Source organism: Ailuropoda melanoleuca, chromosome 7, assembly GCF_002007445.2.
Source record: "Ailuropoda melanoleuca isolate Jingjing chromosome 7, ASM200744v2, whole genome shotgun sequence".
NCBI classification, from domain to species: Eukaryota; Metazoa; Chordata; class Mammalia; order Carnivora; family Ursidae; genus Ailuropoda; species Ailuropoda melanoleuca.
The window spans coordinates 58,439,252-58,453,081 of NC_048224.1; the positions used below are offsets into that span (position 1 = coordinate 58,439,252).

The window sequence follows — 13,830 nt, forward strand, 5'->3', positions numbered from 1 at the left end:
TTATAATCGCGCAGAAGGCTGCGAGGTCGTTCAGCGTGCCCACGGAGCAGAGGTGGCGTCCTGGCTCGGCGGCGATGTCGGGGCTGCGGTCTGGGGCGGCCTGTTGTTAACAGGCTGCGGCCTGAGGTCAGCCCAGAGCTCGGCTCCCAACGGTGGGGGTGGCCCCATGCCAGACAGAGTCAGAAACAGGGCAAGATTCCCTGTCGTTTGCAAAAGGCTTCCAGGTGCTCTGGGCACGTCCAGTTACGTGCAAGCCCAGCGCTCTCAGAAGCCCGAGGCCCGTGCCTCTCCTCGCTGGCAGAGGGCCTCTAATAGCCAAGGGACCGCCCCCACATGTCACATGCTCTCCTCTGTCCCGTCCCTCCTCGAGACCGGCTGCTGCTGTGAGTCGGGATGGACTTGGGTTCTGCGCGGCAACAGATGCCCCCACGTCCCGGTGCCTCCCAGCAGCAAGCGTGCGTGACTTGTTCTTGATGATGCAGGTCACCTGCTCCCAGAGCTGGGCTGGCGGGCAGTCTCCTGCTGGAACAGAGTGGCTGTCGTGGCGGGTGGGTGGACACAGCAGCGCGTGGGCTGACCCCTGCAGACTCTTCCTGGTCAGTGGAGCCAGGATGCTCGGGGAGAGCAATTCGGCCTGTTGAGCAGCTCGATGCTGCTCGTCCCTGGGAGTGGGGACTGCCCCTGGCCCCTTTCACAGAGGAGGAAACTGAGGCCCAGAGGCTCAGGGACTTGCTGGAGGTCACGTGACAAGGGCGTGGGGGAACTGAGCCAAGAGCCTGCCCTGTCGTCCTCACCTGCCCTCTTCGCGCAGAGCCGCTCCCGCTGCTGGTCCCCCCAGCATATGGCCTCCCTTTTGGCCAACCTCCCCCCCGGGAGCCCCACTTTGCAGAGAAGGATGTGAAGACCCTGCAGGGGAGCCTCTGGCCCTGGTGGCCCAGTGGGTCAGCGGTGCTGCTGGGACTCTAACCCACGGCCGTCGGGTGGGAGTCAGCGGCCTGGGGCCTGGGCCCGGAGCTGACTCGGCCCTTCCAGCCTCAGTTCCTGGCAGGCTGACCCTGGGGGCCCTTGAGGCTCCATTCCCACTTTCGGGTCACTGGTGGGAGACCTGCACCGGCCTCCACCCCGGCCCAGTGCTGAGGCTCTGGCCCTCCCTGATGCCAAGCTGCTCAGGGCAGTGGCACCTTGCTGGCTTTGTCTCCAGTCCCCGGTGGGGTTGGTGACTGCTGAAAGCTGTGTCTTCTGCCATTTGGTGAATTCCTGTCTTGGACCCTCCCGTCCTTGAGCACTCACGGGGCCCTGGACGTCCCTGCAGTGTGGGAATCTGGCCGACAGTGCTGGAGCAGGGTGGAGATGGAGTGGTGTCCGGCCGCGGCCCCTCCCAGGAGGACGCCCCCGAGGCACTGGCGGTCTCATTAAAGCCCTGAAACTTGGCTGGGCCCTCGGGCCCCTGCACTCCAAGTGGGGCAATGGCCAGCCTGGACCCCTGGCTCATGCCCAGCCCCCCGCCCAGGGCCACCTGCAGACTCAAGGCTGTCCCCCCCAGAAGGCTTGATGCTCAGTTCCGCTCCGCAGTGGCCATGCTGGACCCCGTGGTGCACGGTGGGCGGGCTGCAGTCTGTCCTTGTCCTCACCTGGGCCCAGGGCAGCCCGCCCCCGGGACGCTGCTGCCTGCAGCTCTCTGCTGTCCTCACCTGTCAGCACTGTGTGCTGTCTTCGGAGGCCCAGGCTCTAGGGGTCAAGTCTGAGGGTGGGGCAGCAGAGGGACAGGGTGGGGGGGGCACTCGGATGCCACAGTCAGTGCAGCTTCCAGAGGAGGCGATGTGGGATCTGGCCGACCCCCAGGGAGGGAGCAGCGGCAGGTCTGGGGCCCTGGAGGCCCCAGGAGAGGCTCTGGGAAGGAATGCACTTGGCATCCTGGGGGATGGAGAGGGGCCGGGGACAGTGGAAGAAACCACGTGGGGAGGGATGGGCAGGACAGGGGGGGTCTCCGTGAGTGGGAGGAGGAGGGGGAGTGGGAGCCCTGGGGAATTTCAGTGGGGCCGTGGCCTCTGAGATTGTGTCCAGAGCCCTCTGGCCAGGACCAGTGAGGGGCCCGCTGTGGTGTCCAGGCTAGAGGGCTGGAGGGTGATGGGGGGAGGGGCAACACGAGGTGGCTGGGGTGCAGAGAGTGACTCCCCAGGCCCTGCAGCAGGTCCGTCCCTCGCTGTGGCCAGGTGCCTGGACATGGGGGGGGAGGCACAGGCTTGCTCCTGCCTGGGCTTCTTCCACTCTGTGGCCCCTCTTGGGGGCAGTCCTGGTTCCCAGCCCAGCTCTGCCCCCTCCTGGCTGGTCTCCTGGCAGCTTCCTTCACTTCTCTGAGCCGCGGTGTCCTCGTCTGTGATGAGATGGTACCTCCATCTTGTGCGCAGCTGTCCTGGTGACTGGAAACTCGAGGGTGCCCCCTCCTCCCCCCCCCGAGGCTCCCTGGGCCTCTCATTTGTGAATGCAGTGGTGGGGGCTTGGCTTTCGCTTCTGTCCTTTCAGGGACACCTCCCCCACCCCAGACCCAGATGGAGGCTTGACCAGACTGCCCCGGGCCCCACCCCGCCTCTGGGCAGTCGGTGCCATGATGGAAGGGTGGCCAGTGCTCCCCGGGAAGCTGAGCTGCTTTTCTAAGCAGAACCCACCGGTCAGGGTTCCCCTGGAGCGCGATCTGTCGTCGTCCTGCCAGAAAGAACCCTGGGATCGATTAGTGCTGCTGGCCACGCAGAGGGGGCAATCACGGGCAGGACTTGGTCTGGCCTCTCCGTCATGGGACATCCTCCAAAGGCAGGGTCCCTGGCCTTCTTAGGACCCAGTGATTTGGGGTACCTGGCCGACTCTTCCCAGGAGAGGGGCAGAAGTGGAGGGGCAGGATACCTCCAGCTCTGTGTCCCCCAGTGTCCCCCCCCATGGTTTGTTCTTGGAGGTGAGAGAATGATGGCCCAGAGAGGGGAGGGGTCTTGCCTGAGGTCACACAGCGACTCTTGGTGGTTACACAGGGGTTGAGTCCCCATCTAGTCTCCCAGCTTGTGTGTATTGACCCAGAAGATCTGTTTTGCTGACACGTTGACTTGTTTTTCCGGAGCCAGCCGGCGACACTCAGCACGGCCGATGAATGTTTCCGTCTCTTTCTGACCCCACTTGCCCTAGAGTGTCCACCGCGGGCTCACACAGGCTGCTGGGCCATGTGATTAGGGAGCAGAGGGGGTCGGGAGGCTTGAGCTCCGCCCTGCTGCTGCAGGCCTGCGCTGGGCCCAGAAGGGTCATTTCAGGGAGCCCCCGGCTGTGGACGTGGAGACGGAGAAGAGGGACTGGTCTCGCTTTCCAGGAGCTGCCAGAGTGTTCCGCGGCTGTGGATTTCAGTCTGTGCTCCTGGCCGCCCTGATGGCCGCACTTCGGGGTGGTAAAGGTGCCCTCGGCGTAGGGAGAGTACCCAGCTTCGGGCCTGGAGGCTGACGGGCTCTGGAGCCTTCCAGCAGCACCCCCGCCCGGCCTGGTTGCTCCTTGGTGATCGGGCCTGTTGTCCGTCTGTCCACCCCATCCGTCTGTCCACCTTTGTGCTGCCGTTTCCTCTCTTGACCCCGTGAGCCTCTCCTTGCCCAGCGTGTCCCAGCTTGGGCGCGGATCCCCCGGCCAAGGTCAGAGGACGTTTGGGGGCTCTCGCCCATCAGTACTCAGTCGGGAAACTTTCTCTGTAGAGAGGGCACTTTGGTTTTCCATTGACAAAAATGGGGATGTGCGGAGGCCCGAGCCCGCCGCCCAGGGGGAGTCGGGCCGTGCAGGGGTGGGTGCTGCGACGCCTCCCGTGCCCTGGTGGTCATGGGCAGAGTGTTCCGTCTGGGCAGGGCCGCGGCAGGGGATTTCCTGCCTCGCCCGGGCACGGGAGGGAAACAGTGGAGTGGCCGTGGGGGCTGGGCCCTTCTGCTCACGGGAGGGTGGCCCTGCTGACCCGCTGGCCTTTCCGCTCCTAGCGGCTGCTGTTCCGAGAAGTGGGCTGGAAAATCAAAAATGGGATGAGCGTCTCGGCGGCTGAGAAGCGGCTTGGTGGCTCCAGGCCCCTCCCTCCCTGCAGCCCGGGGGCCGGACCCACTATTCCTTCTCAACCCTGAGGTCAGGGTGTCTTCCTCCGCCTGGCTAGGGTTTTGGAAGCAAGGGCAGAGGCAGCCTGGCTGGGATTTGGGGATCACTTGGGCTTCCTCTCTGTGGGGGGTGTACTTGCCGGCTTCCCGGGTCGCCTTGGAGCCAGCCACATCTCCCCCCTCACCCACACGTCTGGGGGCCCTCCCGCGACCATGGCTTCACCTTGGTGTCCCCCCTTCCGAGCCCCCACCGCACGGAGGCACAGAGACTGTGCTGACCTTGGTTTAAGACCCTGGTGGTCATGGGGCACCTGGGTGGCCCAGTCGGTTCAGCGTCCAACTCTCGGTTTTAGCTTAGGTCATATCTCGAGGGGTTGTGGGATTGAGCCCCACATCGGGCTCCGCACTCAGTGAGGAGTCTGCTTAGGATTCCCCCTCCCTCCCTCTCTCTCAAATACATAAATCTTTAAAAAACAAACAAAAGATCCTCGTGGTCAGTGCCTGGGCTGGCCCCAACCTGTCCCTGAGCCTCGGCCGCGGCCCCATCGGACTCCTGCCCTGGCTGTCACAGGTCCTCTGGCCTCCGTCCCAGCCACACGCAGCCCGCACATCCCCACGTGTGCAGACGTGTTCATCTGTCCAGGCCGCGTCCTCCAGCCCCCAGCGCATGACCGCGTCCACCATCTGCCCCGGCCTCCAGTGCCGTACGCGCCAGGCCCTGTGAGAACCACGCCCACCCTTCATCTCCTGCAGCTTCAGGAGCTGTGCTGCAGGGGGGTTAATCCCCATTTTACAGACAAGTTCATTGAGGCTGGGGGCTCAGATCCTTTGGTAAGCTCTGGGGCTGGGAAACTGTGGTCAGTTCCAACCCCCATCTGATACGAGGCTGGAACTGCCCTGAGCATGGGACTTTGCTCCCCAAGTCGGCTCCCCCTGCCACCTCCTGTGAGAAGCCCTCCTGATTTCCCCAGGCCAGGACGCCCTTCCACCCCGAGCCTTTCCTCCTGCTCCCTGCGCCCTTCGGCCCTGTGTGGCCTTCATGCAGGGTGTGGGTCGCCCTCCTCTCCAACACAGGGTGTAGCCTGAGCTGGGTGTGGGCGTGGGTGGGGTGCACCGGCCGGCGCTGCCCCCTGACGCGACGGCCCGTCCACTCTGGGTGGGGTGATGGGCTGAGAAAAGAAACGAGATCCGCTGGCTTGTTTTGACAGTCGGGGCTGTTTAGCAGGAGATCCGTTTTTAATAAGGAAACCCTGGTGCTTCAAGGCCTCCCAGCCAATTAGCAAGCGGCACCCAGGTGACTCGCTCAATAATTAACGGGCCTGTAGGGTCCTCCAGGCTGCCGTTCTTGACGTGCCTTTCAAGTTGGCCTGGCTGCCGGTTCCCTGGCAAACTGGTGCCAAAGGGGGTGTGGCCCCCTACCCCGTCTGCCGTGCCCATGCTGACGGCTTCCTTCTCACCGGCCCCTGGGCACACCTGGGCGGATGAGGCCAACCCGGATGGTGTCCTGGTGCTGGGCCCTCCCACTGCCCCACTGTGCCTCATTCTAAGGCCAGTTTCAGAATAGGAAACTGAGGCCCGGCCAGAGAAGGGAGCTGCCCAGGACTCCTCCGGTAGGGCCAGCGCTGTTGTCACCCACCTGCGGGACCAGGTGGCCAGCACTGAGTTCCCACGTTCCAGGAGACTCCCTAGTCCCTGGCAGACCAGGCGGCGGCCGTCCCCTGCAGGGCAGTGCCGGGGACTGGATGCCCCCAGGCCTCTGGGGCCCAGTCTGCGCTCTGGGGGCCTTGGGCCCATCTCACCCTCTGGCATGGGAACCCAGGGCCCTGGCCCCCACCCATCTCTCGTACACACCAGGCTGGCCAATGAGGACCGGAGCCATCCGTGACCCTGCCAGTGAACATGGACCACGGAGGTCACTTGCAGGGAGTTTTCTGTGCGTCGGAATTCCAGCTTCTTCTGGAACACGCGAAGTGAAGGATGGAGTTAGAATGTGTCTCAGACCCTGGATCCCTTTCATCTGAACGCCCGCAGAACGTGGGAACGTGAACACTGTGTCCTAGATTCTCTGGATGCAGCTGAGTGACCTTGAACCCCCACGTGGGAGCCAAGCGCTGACCCGACACGGTCTTACCTTCCGGAGCAGGAACTTTTGTTTCCCGGGGCGTGTTCTTCTGAGGCTCTGTGGGGCAGGGCAGAGACCCCGCTGGTGGCGCTGACTCTGCGTCCCCTGGGGAAGGGGCTGCCCCGTGAACGCCAGCGAATGAACGAAGGAGAAGGCACGAGTGATTTGGAACTAGGAGTTGGGCCCTCGTGTGTTCGTTGTACAGGGGTTTGGGCTGAGACACCCCCTCAGAGTGCCCTGTTTTCAGGTCCCCTTCCTCTAGCCGGTGACTCCTCGTGCCCCCGGTACTGGGGCAGTGATTATCCCGTGCAGATATGGCCGCTGGATGCTGAAATTGTCCTTGTGGGGGAAGGTGGGGTTTGGGGGTGCTCCTTGAGGAGCAGCGGTGTGGAACTCTCACTTGCTGCCCCCGGGAGGAGGGGGTGCTGGGGAAGCTTGGTGGGGCGGAGTAGACCCTGCCGGACGCTTCTCCGCTTCCGGCCCGGCATCCCCTTCATTCCCTTGGCGCTCCAAGTGGGAAACTTCGCTTCCCAGAAGCTGGGCTCAAGGAAGTGCGTGCTCAGGAAGGTTCTGATGGGACCAGAGGAGCCCATCCTGCCGCGGGGGGACCTGGGGGACCTGCTCTGTGTTTAACCCGCGATCGTATCTCTGCAGACACTTCGCTGTGCTTCTGCTCGTCCCCTCCTCTTAGATAGCAGATTAACTCTGCTGTTAGCGTTAGTGTGGGGGTGTCTTGTCGAGCCGGGAGGGCCAGCTGGGGGTAGATGTGGCACGGCAGGGGGGGGGTCTGGATGATCAGCAGTACCTGAGACAGAAGGATGGAGCCAGTCCTTGCTGCAGCGTGAGCCCTCAGGGTTTTAGATACAGCGGGAATGGAGCCCCGTACGGTGCCCCCTGTGCAAACAGGTGTCCCCAGTGTTAAACCGGGGTCAGCGTTGTGAAGTCACAACTCAGGGGTGACTTGAATACCTCCACGTAGGTTCTCAGACCTTCTTCTTGAAGATGCTTTCCTGTATCTAATTCAGGGCTGCCGTTTGTTTTTGTGCTGGGGGGTTGGGGGTCAGAACAGCCCGAGACTACGTGACATCCAGTTATCTGTCCACCCATCCATTCCCCAACCCACCTACCCCCTCCCTGACCTCTTGGCCACTCTTTGACCGCCCCCATCTCATTCATGTGTCCATCGACCTACAAATCAACAATCACTGTCCCACCCACCTGTCCTTCCAGACAGCCATCCGTCAAACACCCATTTATCTGTCTGTCCATCTGTCTGTCCATGCCTTTCTAGTGCCAGGCTCCACGCTGGGCAGACATGGACCCAGGCCAAGAGCATGGTCAGATCTTCCCGCATGAGGTGCGGCTGAATGGAATCTCGAAGGGAGCTAGGTCTTGGGGAACGGGGTGGGGCAGGGAACTGGGGGCAGAGTGGACGGGAGCAGGGCCGCCCCCACCCCGTGTGTTCCTGTCTCATCTTGGGGCCAGCCCCCAGCAGCCAGGCCGGCGGTCCCTCCCTCTCCTACTCTCACCCATGCTTGTGGTCACCTGTCTTTGGCAGAAATGGACTGGGTTTGCAGCTCCATTCTCCAGGGGGTTCATGGCCCTGAATGAGGATGTTAGGATACCAGGAGCAGATTCTGTTCTGGTCAATTCTGAGCTGCTCAGCTGGCAGAGCTGGACCCTCAACCCCCCCTCCCCAAGGAACTCCGTCCCTCGCCTCTCTACACGTTTTCACCACAGGTGACGTCAGCCTTAGGATTCGACAGTGCTGAGGTCACTGTCACTCTTGTCAAGAGCAGTTTCACTGGGGAGGGGGTGGACATAGATTCGGTGGCCAGAGAGGAGGTCGCATGGGAGAGATGGTGGGAGAGATGAATGGACCACTCGTCGGGCACAAGGGAGGGGGGACATGGCAGGGGCTGGGAGGCCAGGGAGTGGCATCAGGGGACAGCTTACCTGTGGGGATGACCCAGGAGGGAGGGAACATTAGTGCGGCCATCGAGAGGACACTGAAGAGACTGCCATGCTCCGTCTGGGGCCCCTTCTCCCCGTGGCTCTCTTTCCAGAGGGGAGACAAGTCCTTCGGGAAGGCAGCCAGTGACAGAAGGTCCCAGTGCTTTTCAGGACATGCTCTGACCTCAAGCCGGCCCCTGTGGGCTGGTGGGCAGGATGGCAGGGGAGCGCCAGCCTTCTCAGAGGCCCTGGCACGTGCCCGGGGTGGTGGGCAGCCTCCCGCACAGTGCGCTCAGCCGCTGCCCTCGGGGCTGCAGGGTGGGTGCCCCTGGAGCTCCGCCGTGCCTGCCAGAACGCCCTCCTACGTCCTGTCCTCCAAGGGGATGGAGCTGGCAGCCCTCCCAGCCTGTGCTAAAAACCGTGAGGTGCCCCAGAGCCCACATCCCCGTTTCTGGAATCCCCCTGAAGTGCGGAGGCAGGAGTGTCCCAGCGGTGAAAGTTGCTTGCTGTCCCTGACTCAGATCCCCCATTTGCCAGCAGGGCCACGGAGGCCTACGGAGAGTGACCCCCAGTGTCCCAGGGCCAAGCTGGGCTCTGCTCACCCTGGACTTCTCTACCTGCTGGTTCTGACGCACGTGCCACTTTCTCCCACGATAGCAGACAGCCCGCCACTGCAGGGCCGTGGGGCACTGGGGCTGGGTGCCTGGCCAGGCCGAGGAGATCTGCTCACCCCCTCTCCTCTCTCCACAGGCCCTTTCCCTCGGAGGAGACCGCCGAGAATGATGACGATGTCTACCGCAGCCTGGAGGAGCTGGCAGAGTAAGGAGCTGGCGGGACCGGGGCAGGGCGGGGATGGGGACGGGGCATTCATGGCCCCACTCCGGGGAGAGCCACGCTGCTGTCCCGCTCAGGGCCTCTCCACATGGTTGGTGGTGGCAGGGGTGCCCCCAGGCCAGGGTGAGAACAGGAGCCTCCATGAGAGCTCAGGCGAACAAGTGCGTCTTCATTTCACTCCTCCCTCCGTGTTCTGGAAGGTTCCCCAGCTTCTGCTGGTGGCAGGGGGAGCTGGTGTTTCCAGAAGCAGGGGCCTCGAGCTCCGGCTACAAGCAGAGGCAGTTTGTGGGTTCACGGGTGTCTCGTGGTGCAACAGGTCCAGTGGGTGAGGGGCCAAGACCAGGCCACCTGAGGCCACAGGGGGCAACCCCTTTCTCCATGACCCCACACTCACGTGGCCCTGTCTCTGAAGACTTCCTGTTCCATCCTACGCAGCCCAGGTCTGGCCACCCTCCAGCTGTTTGCCTCACGGTCCTGGAGCCCCCAGGAACCAACGAGAAGCCCGGGGTGGTGGCTCTTCCCGAAGAGGTGGTCTGGCTCTGCGGGGTCAGCTGTGGCCGGGGGTAGGGTCAGAGAAGGGGCCCGGGCAGCAGCGGGATGGTTTCTATAGGCGAGAAGGCTCGAGAAGTGATGGGCTTGTCCCAGCCCTGGGGTGGTGACTGGGGGCTCCTGACCCGGCTGGCCTCCTGCCCGTCCCAGCTTCCTGCCGATGGGACCCCACATTCCTGTTTGACGGCAGACATGGCTTTGTTCCAGAGAAACGGCTGCTGCTTCCGGGAGGACTTACCATGCCTCTCCCCTTCCTCTTGCAGCACAGACTAGGAGTGAGGCCCAGTAAGAGCTGGCGATTCCTTTGCACCTGCCTGCCCCGCAGTGTCGAGGCTGTGTGCTTAGTGCCCGCCCTCCCATCCGGGGCTGCCTCTAGGGTGTGGGGCCTGGCAAGTATTTTTGCAGGATCCCCGTCTATGTAAGCAGTCTGAGTCATCCAGAACCCAGCATGTCAGCACCGTGCTGGCGGCCCGAGCTTGGGAGTCTGTGAATGAGGCAGCTCGCCGGCTAGCAGGAGCGGCTGCCCCCAGCCTACCCTCCTGAGCCTGGGCTGGCCCCAGGGCCTTGGGATGACCCTGCTGTGACGTGTGGGACTCCTTGGGGCTCCTGTTGGCCCCATGCAGGTTCGAGGCCTGAAGAGTGCCCTGAAGGAAACACGTGGGGGCTGGGGTCCACACGAGTTGTGTCCAGGTCCTGGAGCACCCGCCTGCTTGCCCTGACCTGTCCCAGGAATCAGAGGGACGTGGCTGTTGAGAAAGGGGCCTCTTGGGGTTCGGGCCTGAATGAGAGGCTGCTCCCCGAGCCCTGCAAATGGTAGGGAAACTGAGGCTCAGAGGCACAGCTGGAGGGAGGGCCCCCAGGGGATGAGGGCCCAGCCCATCCCCCCTCTCCCCTGCTGCCAACTGCAGCCCCCTCGCTTCCTGAGCTCAGGCTGGCAGTGCTTTTGCCTTCTCTTCCTGGCATCTCCTGCCTTGAGGTCCTTCTCATCTGCCATATCTGGGCCTAGGTATCCCCCACCTGGGGAAGCCTCTCATACCACCCTCTGACCCTGAAGGGCACTCACAACCCCGTTGGGCCTTCAGGCTGCCCGTGGGGTGCACCGTGATCAGGTGGGGAAATGTCTGTCTTCTGCAGACCGGTGGGTTCTGAGGTCAGACCCTGTGTCTTTCTCACCCCCCACCTTCAGCCCCTAGCGGCACGCACCCCACGCACACAGTCCGGTAGCAAGTCCCATGCAGTAATGACGGTGATGGGGGTGGTGCTGACAGAGCCTTTGCAGGGCCTGGCACTGCTGAGACGCCATCTCCTTATATACACCCCCACCATCTCTTTGTGGGGTCTGCTCTGCGGGGTCCCTATTTCTCAGACATGGTACAGAGGCCTGGAGCCCGAGAGCCCCCGTCCAGTGCCGAGAGTGGGGTCCTCAGCTGCCATTTCTCCTAAGACACCAACGTGAGGCTGAGGGTCCACGTCCTCTGGAAACACCACTCTGTGGTCAGCACAGACCGAGGGCTCCAGGAGGACAGGGACGGGCTGGCCTCGTGCAGCCCAGACCAGGCATGAATCACGTCCTCGGACCAGCTGGGGATCCCAGCGCACTCCAGGGGCTGCTGGTGTGTGCTCAGTGCTGTGTTCCTGTGCCCCAAGTCCCGCCGTGGCCCTGGGGTGCCCATTACCCCCGTGCCCGACCCCCGGAACCAGACCCAGGACGTGACTCCGCCCACATGGAGAAGCCAGGCCAGGGGGCACGTGCTGGCAGTGTTATTCTGCGATAGCAAGAGCACGCCTCCTTCGTCCAGCGTTTCTCAGGACCCTGGTTATTGCCGACGCAAATCACGAATTGCAGGGAAGGGGGGTGAATTCAGGTCTTTAACTCACAGTTTGGTCCCAGCGGTGCCAGTTTAATAAATTTTTCATGCTTTCTCCCCCCTTCTCCTTTCACTGAAAAGCATGATTTTCTAGCGTCTTGTCTCCGTGGGCTTGGGATTGATATTTATCCATTATGACAATTTACGAGACACAAACAGACCTGCCATTGCGTACCTGGCCCTGCTGGGGGAGAGGAGGCGGCTGCAAGGCTGGAGCTGGGGCACTGGCTCGGATCCGACGGCTGGCAGCGGCGGGAAGCAGGCAGTGACATTTCAAGCGCAGCCGGCTAACTGTTTGCCTTGGGCTCTTGGCCATGTGTCGGAAGTGATGATCGCCTTGTGCTTCCGGAGGGCACTGCCAGTTGCCCAGACCTCAGACACATAGCAGCTCTTTGAGGTTATCGGACGCTGCCCCCCCACCGCAGGGAAGCTGGTGTGGTTCTCGGGGCTCCGGTGAGGGACCGCCACGAGTGGTGGCACCATGTACACATTTCCCACAGTCGCTCATGTATCTGTTCAGTGGCCAGCTAAGCCCTCTCTGCGTGCCAGTGCAGGGTCAGGAGCTGGATGCGTAAGGGGGAATGAGACCCACCCCCTGCCTCCTAGGACCCCAAGAGGGTGGGTCATGTGGGTCTCCCATGAGGGGCCCTTTTGGAATACCCCGTAGAGGGGTCGTTCTCACTGGGGGTGTCTGGAGCCCTCACCGTCCCCAGTGTTCCCAGCAGGGTACAGAGAGCTCTGCAGCCTCAGCCCGCAGGACATTGCTCCCCAGCGAAAGCCCCCTTCTGGGCCACCTGGGGCAGGTACGTCGGCCGTGCGGGGGAATCTGTCCATCCTGCTGCCGCCACGTCTTGTGTCCGAAGCAGCAAAGCCCGACCCGTTGGACATAGCCCGGGAGCCTGGCTACCTGGTCACCTCCTACTTGCATGGTCTTTGGCAAGTGACCCACCTCTGTGCCTCGGTTTCCCCGTGTGTAACCCATAGGTGTCAGGATCGGCTTCGGGAAGACCATCAGTGATACTGTGGGCGGGACAGCGTCCAATGGGCACACTCTGAGCCCTCAGGCGAGGATGGCGGTCCCGTCTACCCGTTTCACCAAAACTGTGGCTCCCCCCCGCCCCTCCCCCGTTTCCAAATGGCCGTGGCAGCGCTGTCCGGGAGAACAGGAGCACAAGCCACGTGCCTGATTGTAGGTTTTCTGGTAGAAACAGAAGTAGGTGAAATTAAATGTAAGAGTGTATTTTTATTTAACCCCACGTATCCAGAATTGGTACTCGCTCAGTGTGTAAGCCAGCGCGGCCGATCACTAGTGCGGTAGCTTGCCTTCTCCCCCGTGGCACAGGGTCCAGTCTGGTGCGTGCTTGATGCTCACGGCACAGCTCAGTTCACCGGGCCACATTTGTGAGCTCACAGCCACGTGTGGCTGGTGGCCCCGGTCCTGGGTCCAGAACATGGTTCCAGGAGCTCGTGCGGAGCCCTCCCCACATTTGAAGGGATGATGCTGGACTAACAGTACGTACTCAAGTGCCCTAAGCTCACTTCCAAGATCACTGAATAATGTATAATCAAATAATAGAGCAGCTGGTTGAAAAATTAACACGAAATATTGCCACTTCAATGGCCCATTTCAAGCTCCCGGGGCGCCATCCCTGACCGCGGAGCTGGGAACAGAGGCACTCGGCTCTCTCTTCCCAGCCCCCTCTGCCTTCTTCGATGGTGTGCGGGCTCCACTGCCGGGGTCTTCTCCTGGCATTTGGACATGGTGGCTTTGGGATTGGAACCTACACCTTTTCTGTGTTTAGGGACTAGGAACGGATGTTGGGGTTTCTTGCCCCAAACGAGGCCAAGGGGCTTGGGTGGGTCACAGTAACAGGACACCCCAGCTCTGCTCCCCTGTCCTGCCGGCGGTGCAGGGGGTGGGAGGCAGGGGCGGGGTGCCAAAGCCCACAGTGACTGGTGGTGGGCCGTGAAGGGCGGAGCTGTGTGGAAGGTGCCTGGTCCCACAGCTGCGTGGGGAGGCCGCGATGCCCCGACACGTGGTGGCTCCTGTCTGGAAGGGTTGCTGGGAGCTCCCTGGGACGGGAGCTTGGCGAGATCTCAGGCTGCTTCTCTGCTGTATGCGCCCCTGGATGCTGGGTCGTGACCCGGGCTCTGGCTTTGCTCTGTCACACTCTCTGTCCTTTTAAGGGGCCTCGGTTGCCTGGTGACACAGTGCCACTCACTCGGGGCGTGCCAGCGAGGCCTGCTTATCCGAGGCTGAGCAACTGCAAAGGCGACGTTCTGTCTTACTCGGGGCACGTCAGGTCCTTCGTAGGGCCTCAGTTTCCCTACCTCTGAAATGAAAGCAGCTTCGAGCTTGCAGGATCCACGGCTCTATGATCGAGGAGCCCGCTGCTTAGCACTC

At 62.5% G+C, this 13,830-nt stretch overlaps 1 protein-coding gene across 1 annotated transcript in view; it reads left to right on the top strand.

Annotated features, from left to right (window-relative positions):
• Positions 1 to 13,830, top strand: part of VAV2 (vav guanine nucleotide exchange factor 2) — a 143,825-nt gene that overhangs the window by 72,077 nt on the left and 57,918 nt on the right. The window contains exon 4 of the mRNA XM_034663750.1: positions 8,926 to 8,994. Coding sequence (XP_034519641.1) covers positions 8,926 to 8,994 — 69 coding nt within the window. The remainder of the gene's footprint in view (positions 1 to 8,925; positions 8,995 to 13,830) is intronic.